At 38.4% G+C, this 21,827-nt stretch overlaps 1 protein-coding gene across 1 annotated transcript; it reads left to right on the forward strand.

Annotated features, from left to right (window-relative positions):
* The first annotated feature begins 8,475 nt into the window (after positions 1-8,475).
* Positions 8,476-19,156, forward strand: LOC133577393 (zinc finger protein 385B-like). Its single transcript, XM_061931189.1, has 6 exons — positions 8,476-9,027; positions 10,174-10,343; positions 11,385-11,570; positions 11,689-11,861; positions 16,799-16,900; positions 18,651-19,156. The coding sequence occupies exons 2-6, from the start codon at positions 10,334-10,336 to the stop codon at positions 18,843-18,845; spliced, it is 666 nt and encodes a 221-aa protein (XP_061787173.1). The 5' UTR covers positions 8,476-9,027; positions 10,174-10,333; the 3' UTR covers positions 18,846-19,156.
* Positions 19,157-21,827: the final 2,671 nt, after the last annotated feature.

Raw genomic sequence — 21,827 nt, forward strand, 5'->3', positions numbered from 1 at the left:
TAATATAAATACAGTCTATTATACAACATTATTCACATGTGAATAATATAAATACAGTCTATTATACAGCATTATTCACATGTGAATAATATAAATACAGTCTATTATACAGCATTATTCACATGTGAATAATATAAATACAGTCCATTATACAGCATTATTCACACGTGAATAATATAAATACAGTCTATTATACAGCATTATTCACATGTGAATAATATAAATACAGTCTATTATACAGCATTATTCACATGTGAATAATATAAATACAGTCTATTATACAGCATTATTCACATGTGAATAATATAAATACAGTCAATTATACAGCATTATTCACATGTGAATAAGATAAATACAGTCAATTATACAGCATTATTCACATGTGAATAAGATAAATACAGTCTATTATACAGCATTATTCACATGTGAATAATATAAATACAGTCCATTATACAGCATTGTTCACACGTGAATAATATAAATACAGTCGATACTGAAATGAAATCAAACACAAGAAGTGATACTCCATACTTTGGTGTGTGTGTCACTTTAAGAGAAGTCGTTATTTGACTGTGAAGCGCTGAGCAGCCTTCATTGATGTCTTTTGAGCTCACGAGTCTATCTGTGTTGACCCTTTGATGAGGTGGCGACTTGTCCAGGGTGTACGCCGCCTTCTGCCCGATTATAGCTGAGATAGGCTCCAGCACCCCCAGCAACCCCGAAAGGGATAAGCGGTAGAAAATGGATGGATGGAAAGAGTGACAGATAGCACTGAAAGAAGTCGGAGTGGTGTGTCGCATTTGACATCGTTTTTTATTTTTTTGTCGCCATCAAAGATCCAAAAGAAAAAAAAATTCTCGCTGGCCAAATGTGACTTTTTCTCCCAACAGGTGGCGTTATTGTGAAACACCAAAAAGTATCGTTTCGTGTCAATACAGCCGGTGAGTGTGCCACACATTCACTCAGGCATCGTTTAGCCATCAGTAGTTACATCAACTTAGTCTAGGCGTAAAAAAAAACTTGTGTGTGGAAGTTGTGTCCGAGCAGATCCACTGTAGACACGGCACAAGAGCCAAGCGTGCAGTTTTAACTCTTTCTCCTCAGTCACGTTCGTATCCTCTCTCTCCTCCTTACTGTTAAAGACAACAGATGCTTAGATTAACACATACCACCTGTGAAATCAAATCACCTGCCAGCTGTGTCTCGCCGTCAGCACTGCCACGCCCCCCCGTCTGATGGTGCTCTGTCCTCAGCACCATGGACAGAGGCGGTGACCTTTGCTCCTGCAGGCAGCGCTGGCAACATCTCCCTCCACACTGCGTCTTTCTAATATTTTCTTTAGCTACATGAAATATTCCAACCATGCGTTGTGCAAACTACAGCAAATGGCTGAGGACGTCCACCATGACAGGAGCCACGTGAAACGCCATATTTAGAAACTAACAAGAAGGCGCCATCTTGGTTTCTGTCAGCCATTTTTAGGCCAGAAACAGGTCAAACTTTTAACAAACTCCTCCTCGCGACTTTGAACAAATGAGCCGCAATTAAAATGACAGATACTAGACGGATGGGTGTTGAAAAGGAATTTTGCCTGCGCCATAAGATGTGGGCGTGGCACGGCGCCAAACTTTGATCTGATTGACCGCCACAAAACTTTCAACATTTATAACTCGGCTCCACAAATTCAGATCTCGATCATAATTGGCACAAATGATGACGACACCCTGAAGTATCCGATGGGTCAGTACATGTTAGTACCCAAAAAAAACTGCTCCTAGCCATCACCATTACTTCGCTTTAAAAGATCAGATTTCCTTCCAAAGCGGTATGAGGCTTTAAGGTTAAGGTCTGTGTGAATGTGTGTGTGAATGGGTAAAATGTGGAAGTAGTGTCAAAGCGCTTTGAGTACCTTGAAGGTAGAAAAGCGCTATACAAGTACAACCCATGAACATGACGTGATGTTGATATCACCCCCTTGTGGTGGAAAATTATAACAGACTTCCTTCCACAAGCGCCGATCTTCCCTAAATTTTTGGTAGTGGGTCTCGGCATTGGGAAGGACGTGACTGCAAACAATCATTTAAATATTTTTTTAATTTGTAATATCTTCTATATGTTTTTTTTTTTTTTTTTTTTTTTTTTTTTTTTTCCCCAAGATGGCGGCGCGCACAGACGCAGCGGCTTACGGCTCTCCATTTCAGTGCTCTTTCTTCCTTCTTTTCTTCATGTTTTTTTTCCTTTTGTGCACCACCTGTACTGCAAACACCCGGTACACCCGCCAGTCACTCTTGGATATCGGTAACTCGCACCAGATATCTGTTTCGAGCGACTTTCACCACGAGCACAACATCCCAGATGACATAGCGAGAGCACAGGGCTCTCCGTGGTTTGTTGTCGGGTCTGGGAGACGGAGTAGACGGAGGAGGGAGAGGAAGCAGAAGCGTGGCCGCAGGTCCGGCGTCTTGCTCAGGCTTAGGAAACAACCCCACAAGCCACCTCTACCGAGCCTGTTCCTCTCTAATGCCAGATCCCTTGTACAGAAGATGGACGACCTGGAGTTACAACTTGCTGGAAACCGCTATGTTCGGGACTGTTGTGCTATGATTATCACCGAAACCTGGCTTCACCCGGAAATACCCGATGCTAGCATGCAGCTAGCCGGACGCACTCTGCTCCGCCGGGACAGAACTAAGGACTCCGGTAAGAGCAGAGGAGGGGGGCTCTGTATCTACGTGCATGAGAACTGGTGCAACAACGGGACAATCACTGAACAGCACTGTTGCCCGGACGTGGAGTACATGTCTGTTAGATGTCGGCCTTTTTTTCTCCCGAGAGAGCTGTCTGTTGTTATCATCACGGCTGTGTATATTCCACCGGACGCCAAAGTAAACACAGCGCTCTCTCTTCTGCTGAACACCGTCAACGAACAGCAGCGGGCCCACCCCGACGGTGTTCATATTATAGCAGGGGATTTTAATAAGGCCAATCTGAAGACTGTACTCCCTAAGTTCTACCAGCACGTGAAGTGTTCTACAAGGGGCAATAACACCCTGGACCACGTGTATACCAACATAAAGCACGCGTACAGAGCTACACCCCTCCCCCAGCTAGGACAGTCAGACCATCTTTCCCTCCTGCTCTCTCCTACCTACACCCCCATCAGACGCCAGGCCAGGCCTATCACAAAGACTGTTATGACCTGGCCTGACGATGCACTCCCCAAACTTCAGGACTGCTTCCAACACACAGACTGGGACCTCTTCCAACAACAGGAGCTGGAGACAGCCACAGGAACGGTGCTGGACTACATAAAGTTCTGCATCGGGAATGTGACTGTGGAAAAAACCATCCGGGTTTACCCCAACAAGAAACCCTGGATGACCAGCCAGGTCCGCACACTCCTCAGGGCCCGCGACGCAGCCTTCAGGTCAGGGGACAGAGCACTGTACAGTGTTGCTAGAGCCGACCTGAAGAGAGGGATTAAAAAAGCAAAGGCGGACCACAGGAGGTGCATAGAGTCCCATCTGTCCAGCAAAAACTCACGGGAGGTGTGGCGGGGCATTCATGACATCACGAACTTCAGAGGCTGCAATATGACAACTGCGGATCAGAGTGCGACACTGGCAGAGGAGCTTAACTGTTTCTTTGCCCGTTTCAAAACCCCCCAGCGACACTCATCTGCTCCAGCCCTGCCCCCGCCACTCCACTCACTGTACAGGAGCACAGTGTCAGACGAGTGCTCCTGGCTGTGAACCCCAGGAAGGCTACCGGACCAGACGGAGTACCTGGAAAGGTGCTCAGGACGTGCGCCCACCAGCTCGCTCCCCCCCTCACCAGGATCTTCAACCTCTCCCTGGCTCAGGCAGTCATCCCATCCTGCCTGAAGTCATCTACAATAATCCCGGTACCGAAGAAGTCTCCCATCACCAGCCTGAATGATTACCGACCAGTGGCCCTCACTCCGGTAATCATGAAGTGCTTCGAGCGACTTGTTCTCCAGCACATCAAGGACCATATCCCTCCAGACTTCGACCCCCACCAGTTCGCATACCGGGCGAACAGGTCCACAGAGGACGCCATCGCTGTTGCTCTCCACTCTGCTCTGAACCACCTGGAGCAGCAGCAGAGCTACGTCCGGATGCTCTCTGTGGACTATAGCTCTGCCTTCAATACAATAATCCCGGACAGACTCTGCAATAAACTGGACACTCTTGGCCTCCCCCCTCTCACAAACGCCTGGATAAGGGACTTCCTAACGGACCGACCCCAGAATGTGAGACTTGGCCCGCACCTCTCATCCTCCCGCACGCTGAGCATCGGCTCCCCACAGGGCTGTGTGCTGAGCCCCCTCCTCTACTGCCTTTACACCCATGACTGCAGTCCGGCCCACAGTGACAACCTTACCGTCAAGTTCGCCGACGATACCACAGTGGTCGGGCTCATCTCCAGGGGTGACGAGGCTGCCTACAGAGAGGAGGTCCTGAAGCTGACGGCCTGGTCTTCGGAGAACAACCTCGCTCTCAACACCAGCAAGACCAGAGAGATCATCGTCGACTTCAGGAGGAGCAGCACCGACCCTTCCCCCCTCTACATCAACGGCGAGCGTGTAGAGAGGGTCCACACCTTCAGGTACCTTGGAGTCCACATCTCTAATGACTTCTCCTGGACAGTCAACACCACATCAATCATCAAGAAGGCTCAGCAGCGGCTACACTTCCTTAGAGTCCTCGGGAAGTACAACCTGAAGCCTGACCTGCTGCTGACCTTCTACCGCTCGTCCATCGAGAGCCTGCTGACCTACTGTATTACGGTATGGTACGGCAGCTGCACTGCAGCAGACAGGGAGAGGCTGCAAAGAGTGGTCAAGACGGCTCAGAAGATCATCGGCCGCCCTCTCCCCTCTCTGACGGACATCTACACCTCCCGCTGCCTCAACAGAGCCAGTGCCATCATCAAGGACAGCACCCACCCTGGCTCTGACCTGTTCCACCTGCTGCCCTCTGGGAAGCGCTACAGGTGCATTAAAACCAAAACAAACAGGCTAAAGAACAGCTTCTTCCCCAGGGCCATAACCATCCTGAACGGACTGCCCCATTGTCCCTCATAACTGCCTTCTCTTCGGTGCAATAACCCATTACACCAACCACCCTGTTTTTGTTTTGTTTTTTCATGTATATATTCATTTCACACCATATTCATTGCACTTCTACATTTTTTATATTTCTATATATTTGCACATTGTTTTTCTAGCATGCAGACATCGCACTGTATGGAATGGCCTCAATCTCGTTACCTTGCGTAATGACAATAAAGCTGATTCTGATTCTTCTGATTCTATAATAGGGATGTCCGATAATATCGGACTGCTGATATAATCGGCCGATAAATGCTTTAAAATGTAATATCAGAAATTATCGGTATCGATTTCAAAAAGTAAAATGTATGACTTTTTAAAACGCCGCTGTGTACACGGACGTAGGGAGAAGTACAAAGCACCAATAAACCTTAAAGGCACTGCCTTTGCATGCCGGCCCAGTCACATAATATCTACGGCTTTTCACACACACACAAGCGAATGCAAAGCATACTTGGTCAACAGCCATACAGGTCACACGGAGGGTGGCCATATAAACAACTTTAACACTGTTACAAATATGCGCCGCACTGTGAACCCACACCAAACAAGAATGACAAACACATTTCGGGAGAACATCCGCACCGTAACACAACAGAACAAATACCCAGAACCCCTTGCAGCACTAACTCTTCCGGGACGCTACAATATACACCCCCCGCTACCACTCCAACCCCGCCCACCTCAACCTGCTCATGCTCTCTCAAGGAGAGCATGTCCCAAATTCCAAGCTGCTGTTTTGAGGCATGTTAAAAAAAATAATGCACTTTGTGACTTCAATAATAAATATGGCAGTACCATGTTGGCATTTTTTTCCATAACTTGAGTTAATTTATTTTGGAAAACCTTGTTACATTGTTTAATGCATCCAGCGGGGCATCACAACAAAATTAGGCAAAATAATGTGTAGAGATGCCTATAGATGCTTTAAAATGTAATATCGGAAATTATCGGTATCGTTTTTTTTATTATCGGTATCGTTTTTTTATTTTTATTTAATTTTTTTTTATTTTATTAAATCAACATAAAAAACACAAGATTCTTACAATTAGTGCACCAACCCAAAAAACCTCCCTCCCCCATTTACACTCATTCACACAAAAGGGTTGTTTCTTTCTGTTATTAATATTCTGGTTCCTACATTATATATCAATATATATCAATACAGTCTGCAAGGGATACAGTCCGTAAGCACACATGATTGTGCGTGCTGCTGGTCCACTAATAGTACTAACCTTTAACAGTTAATTTTACTCATTTTCATTCATTACTAGTTTCTATGTAACTGTTTTTATATTGTTATACTTTCTTTTTTATTCAAGAATATGTTTTGAATTTATTTATCTTATTTTATTTTTTTATTTTTTTTTTAAAAAGGACCTTATCTTCACCATACCTGGTTGTCCAAATTAGGCATAATAATGTGTTAATTCCACGATTGCATATATCGGTATCGGTTGATATCGGTAATTAATTACCCTAATAATGTGTTAATACCACGACTGTATATATCGGTATTGATTGATATCGGAATCAGTAATTAAGAGTTGGACAATATCGGATATCGGCAAAAAAGCCATTATCGGACATCTCTAATCTATAATATTATAATTCTTTTGGACCCGAGGAGCAAAAATCTGAAAAGGGCCCTTTTGAAATTGCTTTGTTCATCCATTTCCTCCCACTTCAGTCGCATTTATGAGGCCCTTAACGTGCACAAAAACGTACAAATGTTTGCAGGCGCATCAAGTCTGGCAAAAATGTGATATTTTTGAGGGCCAAAATTGACTCAATATTGTCCCCTTAAAAATGTGAAAAAAAATTGGCCCCTGCTACCAGACTCCCACACATAAGTCTCAAGAAGCCATTGTGAAAAATAAACGGGAAGTCGGCCGTCTTGTTTTCCGTCGACCATTTTTAGGCTAAAAACATGCGTCGTACTTTAACAAACTCGTCCGAGAGACTTTGAACAAATGAGCCGTGGTTAAAATGGAAGACACAAGGCAGATGGGCGATGATAAAGGAAATTTGCCTACGTGACAGGATGTGGGCGTGGCCATGGAGCCAAACTTTGATCTGGTGTCTCACCACAACATTTTAAACACAAAGCTTAAATAGTTCGGCTCCTCAAATTCACATCTTGATGATAATTAGTACAAAATGATGATGATGATGACACCATGGGGTGCTGCATTGGTCAGTACTTATTTGTACATATTCATAGTGAAAGCTGCTCCTCGCCATCATCAATCAACCTGTCATTACGTCACTTTAGACTTACACAGACTATTGCAGCTTTAATTCTTATTTATATCACTTTATTATTACTACTGTATCACCATTGTTATTACCACCATCTCTCTTATCATTACTATCAATATTATTATTATTACAATTACTACAATTACTAATTGTTAATATTACAATTACTAGTATTATTATTATCACTATCATTATTACTCCTATCACTATTGATACATCATTGGCCACACAGGTGAGGCTGTTGTGTCAGCAGTATCCCTGAAGGTGGCAGTATTGATCCTACATATTTTTGGAATTCCATCCGTCTATTTTCCTACCACTTGTACCTCTAATCTCGCAGTAAAAATACTATTATTAATCATATTAATATGCATGGCACTGGAGTCTGGGCACCATGGCAACAAGAGGTTCGGAAAGTAACTGAATCTTTTCAAGCAAGCAGTGAGATATTTCTACAGAAGTTATAATTATCTACCGTGTATATACCACATTATTGTAGTAGGATTACCTTCTTTTTTTAAAATAAATACTTTATAATATTATGACTAAGAAAATCCTTTAAAAGTCTGCTTTTTGTTTTGGTGTATATATATATATATATATATATATATATATATATATATATATATGTATATATATATGTATATGTATATATATTTTATTTTATTTTATTTTTCTTGGAGCATTACCTTTTTCCCACAATTTTTTTGTCTTGTATTATAGTTTCTTCACTGGAAAATACATTTTAGAAGAAAAAAAATGCGGTAAATTATAACTTATTGTCTTGTAACTTTTGTATTTTTTTAAAAAACATTTTTTTAATGAATTATTACATAGATTTTATTCTGAACCCTGACTTTTTTAAATATTGATTCAGCAATATCTTTGGTGTCTTAAAATCCATCCATCCATCCATTTTCTACCGCTTATTCCCTTTTGGGGTCTTCTTGCAATATTACAATTGTTTTGTCTTTGTGGGTTTGCACCTTTTTTGTACCCTGTTGAAGGGGCGGAGCTTATCACAGAGCAGACTGCTGACTGGTTGTCCCTACATTAGGATGCATTAGACAACTCAAGATCTTTAATTTGGGATTCTTGTCTTTCGCAATAATTATTTCTTACTTTTTCTGATGACCCCTGACCTCACTCTGGACGCCATCTTTGATTTGGTCTGTCTTTTTGTTGATGCTCCCTAAAGTATCTGATGGCGCTTGTTTTGCTCACACAGGAACACACAAATCATTTTCCCCAAATAATGGAGTAACAATTTTCTTTCATGGGTTTTTAGTGCAAAAATTGTCATCCAAAGTGTGCCAAGATGCCACTAGATGACTTACTGATGCATACTTGAGCTCACCATCGCCAAAATAGAATAGGGATGATGCACGACGATCGCCATGGTGAAGTTGTTATGGCGACCAATGGAAGGCGGCGATGTGCGATGCAGTAATGCATGCAAACCTGTCATGTGATCATACATGGCTGAGAGGGATAACTTGACTTCACGTTTCCCTGCCCGGTTGCCGTGACAACATCAGTGTTAGTTCATGTGCAGGCCTCTCAGGTGACACAAAACAAGAAGAGGAAGTCTTCATCGTTCCAGCCAGGAGGCTTGAGGTCACTTTACAGGTGTGAGTGTCAACTTTTCCTTCTTTTGCACTTCTACTGATTGATATGTGAACTTCATCCTAATTAAAGATGTTGTCCACACCTGCTAACGGCTACTTTCTAATATGCCCTTTGTGCTATTATATATATATATATACTATGTGTATGTGTGTGTGTATATATATCCATCCATCCATCCATTTTCTACCGCTTATTCCCTTTGGGGTCGCGGGGGGCGCTGGAGCCTATCCCAGCTACAATCGGGCGGAAGGCGGGGTACACCCTGGACAAGTCGCCACCTCATCGCAGGGCCAACACAGATAGACAGACAACATTCACACACTAGGGCCAATTTAGTGTTGCCAATCAACTTATCCCCAGGTGCATGTCATATATATATATATATATATATATATATATATACACATTCATACATATATATATATATGTATATATATATATGTATGAATGTGTATATATATGTGTATGTATGAATGTATATATATATATGTATGAATGTGTATATATATATATATATACTGTATATATATGTGTATATATATATGTCACATACATATTTACATACTATATATATATAATTATTTTTTATTTTATTTGACTGATTTTGCAAAAGTTGTATAAAAAAAAATGGCACTAGCAATGCTGCAATAAAATGGACTCACACCCGAAGTGGATTCTTACTATGATTCTGAATCAATTAATATTAATAGTCTTTGAGCCATACTCGTCATATGTCAGCAGCCAAGAAGAGATTTTTCCATTATCATTTCTACACCGAATAATAGGTTGCAAGAATGGCTTTGGATTGAGAACTGAGTTGAATTGGACTGGAAAAGAATCGTAAGCTGTGGTAAGATTCACATCCCGTCTTTACACTCACACAAGTATACATTTCATACCATAAAATAAAATTTTTCGACTTGTATTTGATGTGTAACAAAGGAACACTCGTCTAATCACTTGTCTAGTTCTGTTTTTAACTTATTTTACTTAAAATGTCACTGTTTTGTCTAATTTGACTGTATTGTATTTCATTGAAGCACGTTCATTTTTTAAATATTAAATCAAGTGTTTTAAAATGATTAAAGGTTAAAGGTCACTTCCTTCTGATGAAAATGCCAACTTATCATCCTCCTCTTCATCATCAGGGTGGTTGAAGGAGTTGAACATTTCATATGCACGACACGCTGATGATGATGATGATGATGAAGATAGGAAGGAAGAGGAATGGAACGGAGCGCTTGATTGGTGGCAGCACAGATGCAGTCAGGACCCTGAAGGACAGAAGTAGGACTGTTTAGTCCAACAATGTCTTCTGGTGAGTAACAGCACGCTGCTTGTGTTGCCATGGCGATGGAACTATCCTCGTCTCTCGACAGTAATGTGTGTATAATATGTACAGTACGTAGGAATATGTGTGTGTGTGTGTGTGTGTGTACACATTCCACGGTGAACAAAAATATCAGGTCAGTGTACCGTAAAGTTAGTGATTTTTACTCAGAATTACTGAAAATGGAAAAACTGTACCACTTTTACTTTGAAATTCTGCTGACTGAGCTGCCAGTTATTTACTGTAAAATTACAGTGTTACTGTAACCGGAAAAACGGTACCACAGTTATTTTTACAGGAAACATTCTGAAAAATTCTGTAAAATGTACGATTCTTGTTTTACAGTGCTATATATATATATATATTTTTTATTTTTATTTTTTTTTTGTAGCGACAAATGCTGTAGTTGTGTGACTAGTTTTTTAACTTCTTGCTCCTTTTTATTCATAATGTACTTTAATGTTAGGTTGACATTTTTTGTATTATTTTAATCAATTAAATAAAATGCAAAATGGAAACATTTTAAAACCAATAGTCCTTGGAAAATACGAAATAAAAAATAAATAATTATATTTATTTATTTATTATTATATTATATATACACATAAACATATATATATATATATATATATATGTATATATATGTGTTGGTTTAAGTGTGTATATATATATATATAGTTTACATATATATACATTAATGTATATATATATATATGTGTTTATGTATGTATATATATATACGTATATATACTGTATATATATGTTTACGTATGTATATACAGTATATATATATATATACTGTATATATATACGTATGTGTATATATGTATATACTTGTATATATATGTATGCGTATATGTATGTATGTATTTTATATGTATGTATATGATATATATGTATGTTATATATGTATGTATATATGTATATGACGATATATGTATGTGTATATATATGTATGTTTGTGTGTGTGTGTATATATATATATATATATATATATATATATTCTTGATTTCTTCTTTGTGGTCTTAGAGTCCTCCAAGACGTCCCCTGAGGTGCCCTTGGACCCCTCCATGTTAGCCGCTACGACAGTAAGAGAAGTTAAAAGTAACGGGACAGCGAGGAAGGAGGACGAGGACAACGACCGCAAACGTCTTTACTGCTCGCTCTGCAAAGTGGCCGCCAACTCTGCCTCGCAGCTGCAAGCTCACAACAGCGGTCAGAAGCTTTCACTTTCACTTTGACAAACTGCAGTATAGTTTTAATGGTGCCCTCTGCTGGTTGTTGGTATCATTTATTCGTCCGGATCAATTTTACATGACAAATCTTTGCTTAGGCACCAAGCACAAGACTATGCTGGAGGCGAGGAACGGCGCCGGCGCCATCAAGTCCTTCCCGAGGCCGGGCGTCAAGGTCAAGGCCAGCGAGCTGTGGAGCGACCTGCAGAACAGAACCTTCCAGTGTGAGATCTGTGACGTGCACGTCAACTCAGCCACGCAACTCAAGCAGGTTCTTTGTTTCTTTACTGGCTTTTATAGTTACCTTTGACTCGGCACCGACTCAAACACTTGGCGGGCAAACAAGTGCATTCTTGGCAACCTCCAATGTTGTGATTCTCCATGCCAATAAAGCAAGTAGCCCCGATTAAAAGCGCTCAAAAGTAAGGTTTCACTTTTAAAAATGCGTGAGCTTGATGCTAATTTACATTGGATATGCCATATACATGCTACTGATTAGCATTAGTGATTTTACATGGCGATTTTAACACCTTCAAATGTGTTAATGAAAACTACAACTAACAGAAATTTAGAACAGCTGCGTTGTAATGAATGAGTAGGTCAACTCTTTCACTTCCGATCCGAAACCGATATTGGAGCCTCTAACTTTAGCTGATACCAAAATTGATTTGATGTTTAGTAGGTTTGATCAAGTGAAATGATTCAAACAGAGCAGAGGGGTAGCTATCAAAAATAATAACTTATTCATTATTAACTGTCTGGAATGGACTTAATAATAATAATAATAGATTTTATTTGTAAAAAGCACTTTACATTGAGTAAACAACCTCAAAGTGCTACAGTGTATTAAAAAATATATAAATAAAAAGATAATAAATAAAAATAAAAACTAGAACAGCCAAATAGCTAAAACTAGTATGCATGTATCAAACAAAAAATAAGGGTTTTTAAGCCTTTTTTTAAAAGCATCCACAGTCTGCGGTGCCCTCAGGTGGTCAGGGAGAGCGTTCCACAGACTGGGAGCGTCGGAGCAGAAAGCCCGGTCTCCCATTGTTCATAGAGAGACGTATGCTGTCTTTAAGTTGAAGTGGAGTGGAATCTGTTTTTCAGCGACACCTAATGCTCACAATATTTCATGACGCACTAATGTGGACACGTTTGTTACTAGATACTTTTTAATAATGCCTTGGAGACTTTGTGTGTGTTAGTAAAATGCGACTATAATTATTAAGCTTGTGTGCTTAGCTGTTGTGTAGCTGCTAGCTTCTAGTAGCCTACAGCCTAGCATGTTTACCTTTTGTAAATACTAAAATAGAAGAAATTACATGCTTATTGGAGGACATTTAGATCTTAGCTGCCTGTTCAACTTTGCACAAGTAAACACGCTGCAGGACTGCTTGTATCGCATATGATATCGTGTGCAAGTAAACACGCTGCAGGACTGCTTGTATCGCACATGATATCACACACAAGCAAATACGCAGAAAAACTGCTTGTATCGCACATTATATCACACGCAAGTAAACACGCCGCAGGACTGCTTGTATCGCACATGATATTACACACAAGTTAACATGCTGCAGGACTGTTTGTATCGCACATGATATCGCACACAAGTAAATACGTTGCAGGACTGCTTGTATCACACATGATATCACACACAAGTAAACATGCTGCAGGACTGCTTGTATCGCACATGATATCACACACAAGTTAACACGCTGCAGGACTGTTTGTATCACACATGATATCACACACAAGTTAACACGCTGTAGGACTGCTTATATCGCACATGATATCACACAAGTAAACGCGCCGCAGGACTGCTTGTATCGCACATATCACACACAAGTAAACATGCTGCAGGACTGCTTGTATCGCACATGATATCGCACACAAGTAAATGCGCCGCAGTACTGCTTGTATCGCACATAATATCGCACACAAGTAATTATGCTGCAGGACTGCTCATATCGCGCATAATATCACTCACAAGTAAACATGCTGCAGGACTGCTGGTATCGCACATGATTTCACACACAAGTACACGCGCTGCAGGACTGCTTGTATCGCACATATCACACCCAAGTTAACACGCTGCAGGACTGCTTGTATTGCACATGATATCGCACACAAGTAAACACGCTGCAGGACTGCTTGTATCGCACATGATGTCACACACAAGTAAACGCGCTGCAGGACTGCTTGTATCGCACATATCACACCCAAGTTAACATGCCACAGGACTGCTTGTATCACACATGATATCACAAACAAGTTAACACGCTGCAGGACTGCTTGTATCGCACATTATATCACACGCAAGTAAACACGCCACAGGACTGCTTGTATCGCACATGATATCACACACAAGTTAACACGCTGCAGGACTTTGTATCGCACATGATATTGCACACAAGTAAATACGCTGCAGGACTGCTTGTATCGCACATGATATCACACACAAGTAAACGCGCTGCAGAACTTCTTGTATCGCACATATCACACACAAGTAATAATGCTGCAGGACTGCTTGTATCGCCCATGATATCGCTGTCAAGTTATGTTTTGTTTGTTTGTTTTCTCCCCTAACTTGAAAAGGGTTTGACTTTTTGACCAGGGGTTAAACTGGGGATTCACTCTGTGTTTTAATCCAATGATAAGACAAATCTCTGTTTATCCATTTATTTTGGACTTGATTGTCTCTTTTTTTCATTGAATAGTTTTAAGGTGAAAAACCTTTGGAAAAAGGTGGACAAATACAAAAGCAATTAGGGACCAATATAAACAAATTACAATAAACCATTTTTTTAAAGTAAAAGTGTTTCCAAAAGTACACATAGTGACATTTAACAGCTTGGATTTGGCATTTAAACATTTAACAACCACTTGGCAATTAAAATAAATTCAACACATCAAATCAAAAACATCAAAATAATATAAGTAATCTCACCGTCAGCCACCCTGGTCTCTTTAAACAGTTGTCTCTATTGTATTTGGCAAAATCTCATCGAGCAGTGTTTGTTGGCCTGAAGTCTGAGCTGGAGCTGCAGACTTAAAAAGAGTGGATTTGATTGCTTCAGGTGAGAGCCTTCCTGATTTCTGATGGTCTTCAGCTGTTGTAAAATGTTGTCTGTAATTCCAGTGCTGTCCTCTGGGGGGAAATGGGAGCCAAACTGACATTTGGACATGAGGCCCTTCTGCTTGGGTGAAGGCTTTGGCCTTATGTAGAGTTTGCCAAAACAATCGCACACACGTAAACACGCTGCAGGACTGCTTGTATCGTACATGATATCACACACAAGTAAACACGCTGCAGGACTGCTTGTATCGTACATAATATCACACACAAGTAAACACGCTGCAGGACTGCTTGTATCGCACATATCACACACAAGTAAACACGCTGCAGGACTGCTTGTATCGTACATAATATCACACACAAGTAAACACGCTGCAGGACTGCTTGTATCGCACATATCACACACAAGTCAACACGCTGCAGGACTGCTTGTATCGCACATGATATCACACACAAGTAAATATGCCGCAGAACTGCTTGTATCGCACATATCACACACAAGTAAACACGCTGCAGGACTGCTTGTATCGTACATAATATCACACACAAGTAAACACGCTGCAGGACTGCTTGTATCGCACATATCACACACAAGTAAACACGCTGCAGGACTGCTTGTATCGTACATAATATCACACACAAGTAAACACGCTGCAGGACTGCTTGTATCGCACATATCACACACAAGTCAACACGCTGCAGGACTGCTTGTATCGCACATGATATCACACACAAGTAAATATGCCGCAGAACTGCTTGTATCGCACATATCACACACAAGTAAACACGCTGCAGGACTGCTTGTATCACACATGATATCACACACAAGTTAACACGCTGCAGAACTGCTTGTATCGCACATGATATAACACACAAGTTAACACGCTGCAGGACTGTTTGTATCGCACATGATATTGCACACAAGTAAACGCGCTGCAGGACTGCTTGTGTCGCACATATCACACAAGTAAACACGCTGCAGGACTGCTTGTATCGCACATGATATCACACACAAGTAAATATGACGCAGAACTGCTTGTATCGCACATATCACACACAAGTAAACACGCTGCAGGACTGCTTGTATCACACATGATATCACACACAAGTTAACATGCTGCAGGACTGCTTGTATCGCACATGATATAACACACAAGTTAACACGCTGCAGGACTGTTTGTATCGCACATGATATTGCACACAAGTAAACGCGCTGCAGGACTGCTTGTGTCGCACATATCACACAAGTAAACACGCTGCAGGACTGCTTGTATCGCACATGATATCACACACAAGTAAATATGACGCAGAACTGCTTGTATCGCACATATCACACACAAGTAAACACGCTGCAGGACTGCTTGTATCGTACATGTCATGCAAGTAAACACTGCAGGACTGCTTGTATCGCACATGATATCACACACAAGTTAACACACAGCAGGACTGTTTGTATCGTACATGATATCGCACACAAGTAAGTACGCTGCAGGACTGCTTGTATCGCACATGATATCACACACAAGTAAACGCGGTGCAGGACTTCTTGTATCGCACATATCACACAAAAGTAATAATGCTGCATGACTGCTTGTATCGCACGTGATATTGCACACAAGTAAGTACGCTGCAGGACTGCTTCTATCACACATGATATCACACACAAGTAAACGCGCTGCAGGACTTCTTGTATCGCACATATCACACACAATTAAACACGCTGCAGGACTGCTTGTATCGCACATGATATTGCACATTATTACATGCAATCCAATATCAGCCCATACTTGTTTTTTGTTGTTGCTGATATTGGATCAATATCCGTATCGGAACAGGACACCCCTAAAAAGACAAGAGTGGCACATTTACCTTGATGTCAAGGACTACTTCCAGGTTGGGGTGACATACTGCAGTCTACACACTACTGCCATCTAGTGTCTTGGAAGTGCAACTGCAGGCCATTTATTCCATATAAAAGTTGCAAATGGGAGTTAGAAGTGTAAGGAGAGTGGATCATTACTGTTGATTAATGTCTAACAAGCTGTTTGAAGTCAATGCAACACAACATTGAAAGCGTATAATTCAAGCCTGCATTGTTGTTGTTGTTGTTGTCGTGGTGACTGCAGCACATCAGCAGCAGGCGACATAAAGGCAGAGCAGCAGGCAAAGCAGCCAAGCCCAAATTCAAGCCCTACACTCCCGGCCAGCGTAACACTCGCATCCTGACGGTAACCTCATCACCTTTCATTGCATCATTTTTATTTTTTATATTTTATTTATTTGTGGGTGTGTAGGTCACGTGACAGTGCAGGCGTGCTCCGATGCAGCAGCAAAGCAGGGAAATAATTGACCAATTATTTTTCAAGCCTTAAATGAATGGGTGTTTATGGGGAGACTGCCTTCGTGTGGCCAATCAGCGTTATGACAACTGCATTAAATCGAAATGATCTAAATTCAATTTATTTTTTCATAAATGACGAAAAATAAAATATATATTTTAATTATCTTCTGCACAGTATAAAAATACAAATTGTATTATTATTTCTTGATGGCAGAAAATATGTCTAAAGTTCAAGTTAAGTTAGTATACCAGATCCAGAAATTATCCCAATAATGATTTAAAAAATATTAAAAAAATAGTTTAAAGCGAGAACTGATGTACAGGCCAGGAAGGCAGTTAACTAAACAGGCTTCATATTAAAATACTAGTCATAGTCTAATGTAAAACTCTTTTTGTATATAAAAAATATGAAAATCATGATGATGAAAAGAAAAATGATGTTTCATTTATTTTTGTAGCGACAAATGCTGTAGTTGTGTGACTAGTTTTTTAACTTCTTCTTGCTCCTTTTTATTCATAATGTACTTTAATGTTAGGTTGACATATTTTTTGTATTATTATTTTAATGAATTAAATAAAATGCAAAATGGAAAAATTTGAAAACCAATAGTCCTTGGAAAATACGAAATAAATAAATAATTATATTTATTTTAAATAATTGTTATCAATCCTTACACATTTTTGAATAAGAAAACATGTACACGTATTCTTACACCATTATAGACGAGTTTGACTGTGCTGACACAGTTTTATGAAATAATTAAATCATGAAATGATTAAAGCATGACATAATTAATCAAATCATGAAATAAACAATGAAATCAATAACTATATATATATATATATATATATATATATATATATATATATATAATTATTAAATATTGAAATAATAAATGATTATATAATTATATGTACATTCATATTCTCTGCTCCTTTTGGTTCACCTTAATGTCATGTTGATAGTTTTTTTTGTTTGATTAATGAAATAAATAAAATTTAAAAATGGAAAATGTAAAAAACAAAAAAATATGTACTAAATAATGAATACAACATTATATTTATTTTAAATATTTGTTATCAATCTTTACACATTTTAAAATAAACACATGAACAAATATTCTTCAACTTAATTTGGCGCATACAATAAAATTAAGTGAAGACACATTTTTATCAAAAAATTAAAAAAGTAATTCAATCATAAATGATTCATTAAAGTGGGAAATCATTCATCAAATCATGAAATACATTAAATAATTAAATCAATAACAATATATTTAAATCATTAAATATTTAGATAATAAATGATTAACATGTACTTTCACATGACACATTGAAGTATTTATTTTAAAAATGTATTTAATTTATTTGTGTATATATATATATATATTTTTTTTTTTTTTTTTTTGGTAAATATTTTTTATTATATATATTTTTTTATGTAGCACATTTTGTGCCATTTGACTGTACATAACTTGTTAATAACATTTGATTTCCTGTTTCTGCCTATTCAGGGTTTGTATTAGTGTTGTATTAGTACCTATTGTGCAAGTACCTATTGTACTAGTACTAGTCCCAATCCTGATTGCAGCATATTTTTTATACACAAAACATGTTGGCTTTCATTCCTGCTGCAGCTTCGTTGGACCAGGGAGAAGAACCACGAGCGCATCAAACACACAAACTCCACGTCGTCGCTGCCGACCTTCCATCTCCATCCTGCCACAGACTCAAGCCCCGCCCTGTTTCAGGCTCTGCCCCTCCTACAGCCCCTTATGCGCCCGAGCCCCGCCCCCGTCTGTGCAACGCCGCTTCCGTTTCCTCACTACTGACTTCGAAGTTGCATCAAATAGGTGAAAAAAAAAGACTATTTCCCTCCTTTTAATGGCGTTAATGTTCCTTTTAAACAAGATTTGGAATAAACGCACCACTGTTACTTGTTTGATTACTGCTGGAAAAATAGTCAAATTGATGCGTGCATGTTTAAAATCTCATCAGGACCAAAAAGGTGTCAGCAGCAAAATAGTAGACAGTCTTTGCCTAAAGGCTCTAAGGCAGAGTGTCCAACTGCTTTACCTCAAACGTGGATGGTCAGTGCAAAGAAGAGTGAGGAGACTATTTCAGAATACACTGGCATGGTACTTCAGATAAAACTTGCCAAGTTTTGTGCAAATAGATGACGTGCATTCAAGTAAAATCCTGTGTGACATTCTGACAATAACATTGCATTTGTGTCCAGTTATTGGGCTTTTTTTTTTAGTTAATTTAAATGATAAACACTAGTAATAACCTGTGATTATTCGAAATCAATCCAGATTCAAAATGGTGATCAGTCATGATTCATCCAGATTCAGAATTGTGATTAATCAAATTTTTAAAAATGTGAACGATCTTGATTAATTTATTAAAACTGTGATTAATCATGATAATCAAAATTCTAAATTATTAATCCATATTAAAAACTGTGATTAATCAAAATCCAAAATGTGGATTAATCTTGATTAATCCAAATTCAAAATTGTGTTTAATCATGATTTATCCAAATTAAACATTTTGATTAATATGATAAAAAAAAAAAAAAAAAAACATTTGACAGCTCTAATTATTACACAATTGCTTATGCATGCATGTATATATATATATATATATATATATATATATATATATATATATATATATATATATATATATATATATATATATATATATATGTATATATGTGTGTGTGTATATATATATATATATATATATATATATATATATATATATATATATATATATATATATATATATATATATGTATATATGTGTGTATATATATATATATATATATATATATATATAAATATAATATATATGTGTATATGTGTATACATATATATGTATACAGTATATTTATACATATATATGTATGTATATATATGCATGTGTGTATGTATGTGTGTGTATATATATGTATATATATGTATGTATGCATGTATATATATATATATATACATATATATATATGTGTGTGTGTGTGTGTGTGTGTGTGTGTGTGTGTGTGTGTGTGTGTGTGTGTGTGTGTGTGTGTGTGTGTGTGTGTGTGTGTGTGTGTGTGTATGCAAGTATACTGTATATATATATGTGTATGTATGTGTATATGTGTGTATGTATGTATGCATGTATACTGTATATATATATGTATATATATATATGTATGTATGTGTATATACATATATATATGTATGTATATGTATGTGTGTGTGTGTGTGTATATATATATATATATATATATATATATATATATATATATGTATATATATATATATATATATATATATATATATATATATATATATATATATATATATATATATATATATATATATGTCTTAATAAGGTTATCCAAAAAATAGTGCTCGATACCGTAGTAGAGCGCAATATATGTATGTGTGGGGAAAAAAATCACAAGACTATTTCATCTCTACAGGCCTGTTTCATGAGGGGGGTACCCTCAATCGTCAGGAGATTTTAATGGGAGCATTCGCATACCATGGTTTATATAGGGCACAGAGTGGGTGGGTACAGGCTGGCCTAGGGGCGTGGTGATTGGTTCATGTGTTACCTAGGAGGTGTTTCCGTCTATGGTGGCATGTTGTTACATATATATATATATATATATATATATATATATATATATATATATATATATATATATATATATATATTTAAAAAATTAATGGATAACTTGCTTTGTGAAGTAGCAAATACAGTATGTATCTTATTTAGATTTTCTTGTGGAATATATTTTAATATATTGTTGCATGATCAGATAATATTAAAGTCAGAATACATGCAATTTTTATGTCAAAATAAAAACATTATTTCCAGGCTTTTGCAGGCCACTTAAAATGATGTGGCAGTCCACATCCAGCACCCCGGCCCTTGAGTTTGACACCTGTGAGTGGGGTGTGGGGCTCCTTTTCCACTGAGGGCCGCACACTGAAAAATAAAAAGCTGCGAGGGACATTTTGATATTTTTCATTCTCAAAACTATATATAGATTTTTTTTTACCTTAAGGGTTCTCCTCAAGTTTGGCCCCAGAAGTCATAAAATATTAAAAATAAATTGGTCAAAAGGCACTCAGGGCGCCATGTTTGCTACCAACTCTGAACTTATACCATGTGTTTGCAACACTTCCTCGTTAATATTTGGAAGTGCAAAAATGCCCCGTCGTTCTTTGTATTTTTTTAACGTTTTTTGCGCCTTACGGTGCCTGCTGGTCACGACACACTGCAGGAATGTAGTATCAAATATGGCCGCAAAATTAATACTTTTCATGATATAAAATAAAAGAAAGTCAAATACAAATAGAGGGAATAGAAATTGAAAGAGTAAATGAAACCACATTTCTAGGTATAATGATTGACGAAAAATTGAACTGGAGATCTCATGTAAAAAAAACAACATAAAGTAGCAAGAAACATACCACCTTAATTTAACCAGATAAGAAACCCATTGAGATCAAGATCTCTTTCACAAGGGTGACCTGGCCAAGAGGTCAACAGAGCAGTTTCAGAAAATTAATACGTTAAGACATACATTTTAGAATGCATAGAATAGATTTACACCTTTTGAAAACACAGGCGCTGTGCAAACATGTCAATAATGAATAAAGCTAAACATGTTCTAGACCAAAAATAACTTCATATTGTCTACTGCGCACCAGTGTTACCATATGTGAGTTGTTGTGCAGAAATATGGGGAAATAACTACAAAAGTACACTTCATTCATTAACGGTGTTACAAAAAAGATCAGTTAGAATAATAC

This window comes from Nerophis lumbriciformis, linkage group LG37 (assembly GCF_033978685.3).
Source record: "Nerophis lumbriciformis linkage group LG37, RoL_Nlum_v2.1, whole genome shotgun sequence".
Lineage (NCBI taxonomy): Eukaryota > Metazoa > Chordata > Actinopteri > Syngnathiformes > Syngnathidae > Nerophis > Nerophis lumbriciformis.

Excerpts from the sequence above, each read along its gene's own strand:
- LOC133577393 (XM_061931189.1), top strand. Across the intron at positions 11,571-11,688 it reads GCTGCAAGCTCACAACAGCG|GCACCAAGCACAAGACTATG; the intron begins GTCAGAAGCTTT and ends ATCTTTGCTTAG. Across the intron at positions 11,862-16,798 it reads CAGCCACGCAACTCAAGCAG|CACATCAGCAGCAGGCGACA; the intron begins GTTCTTTGTTTC and ends TGGTGACTGCAG.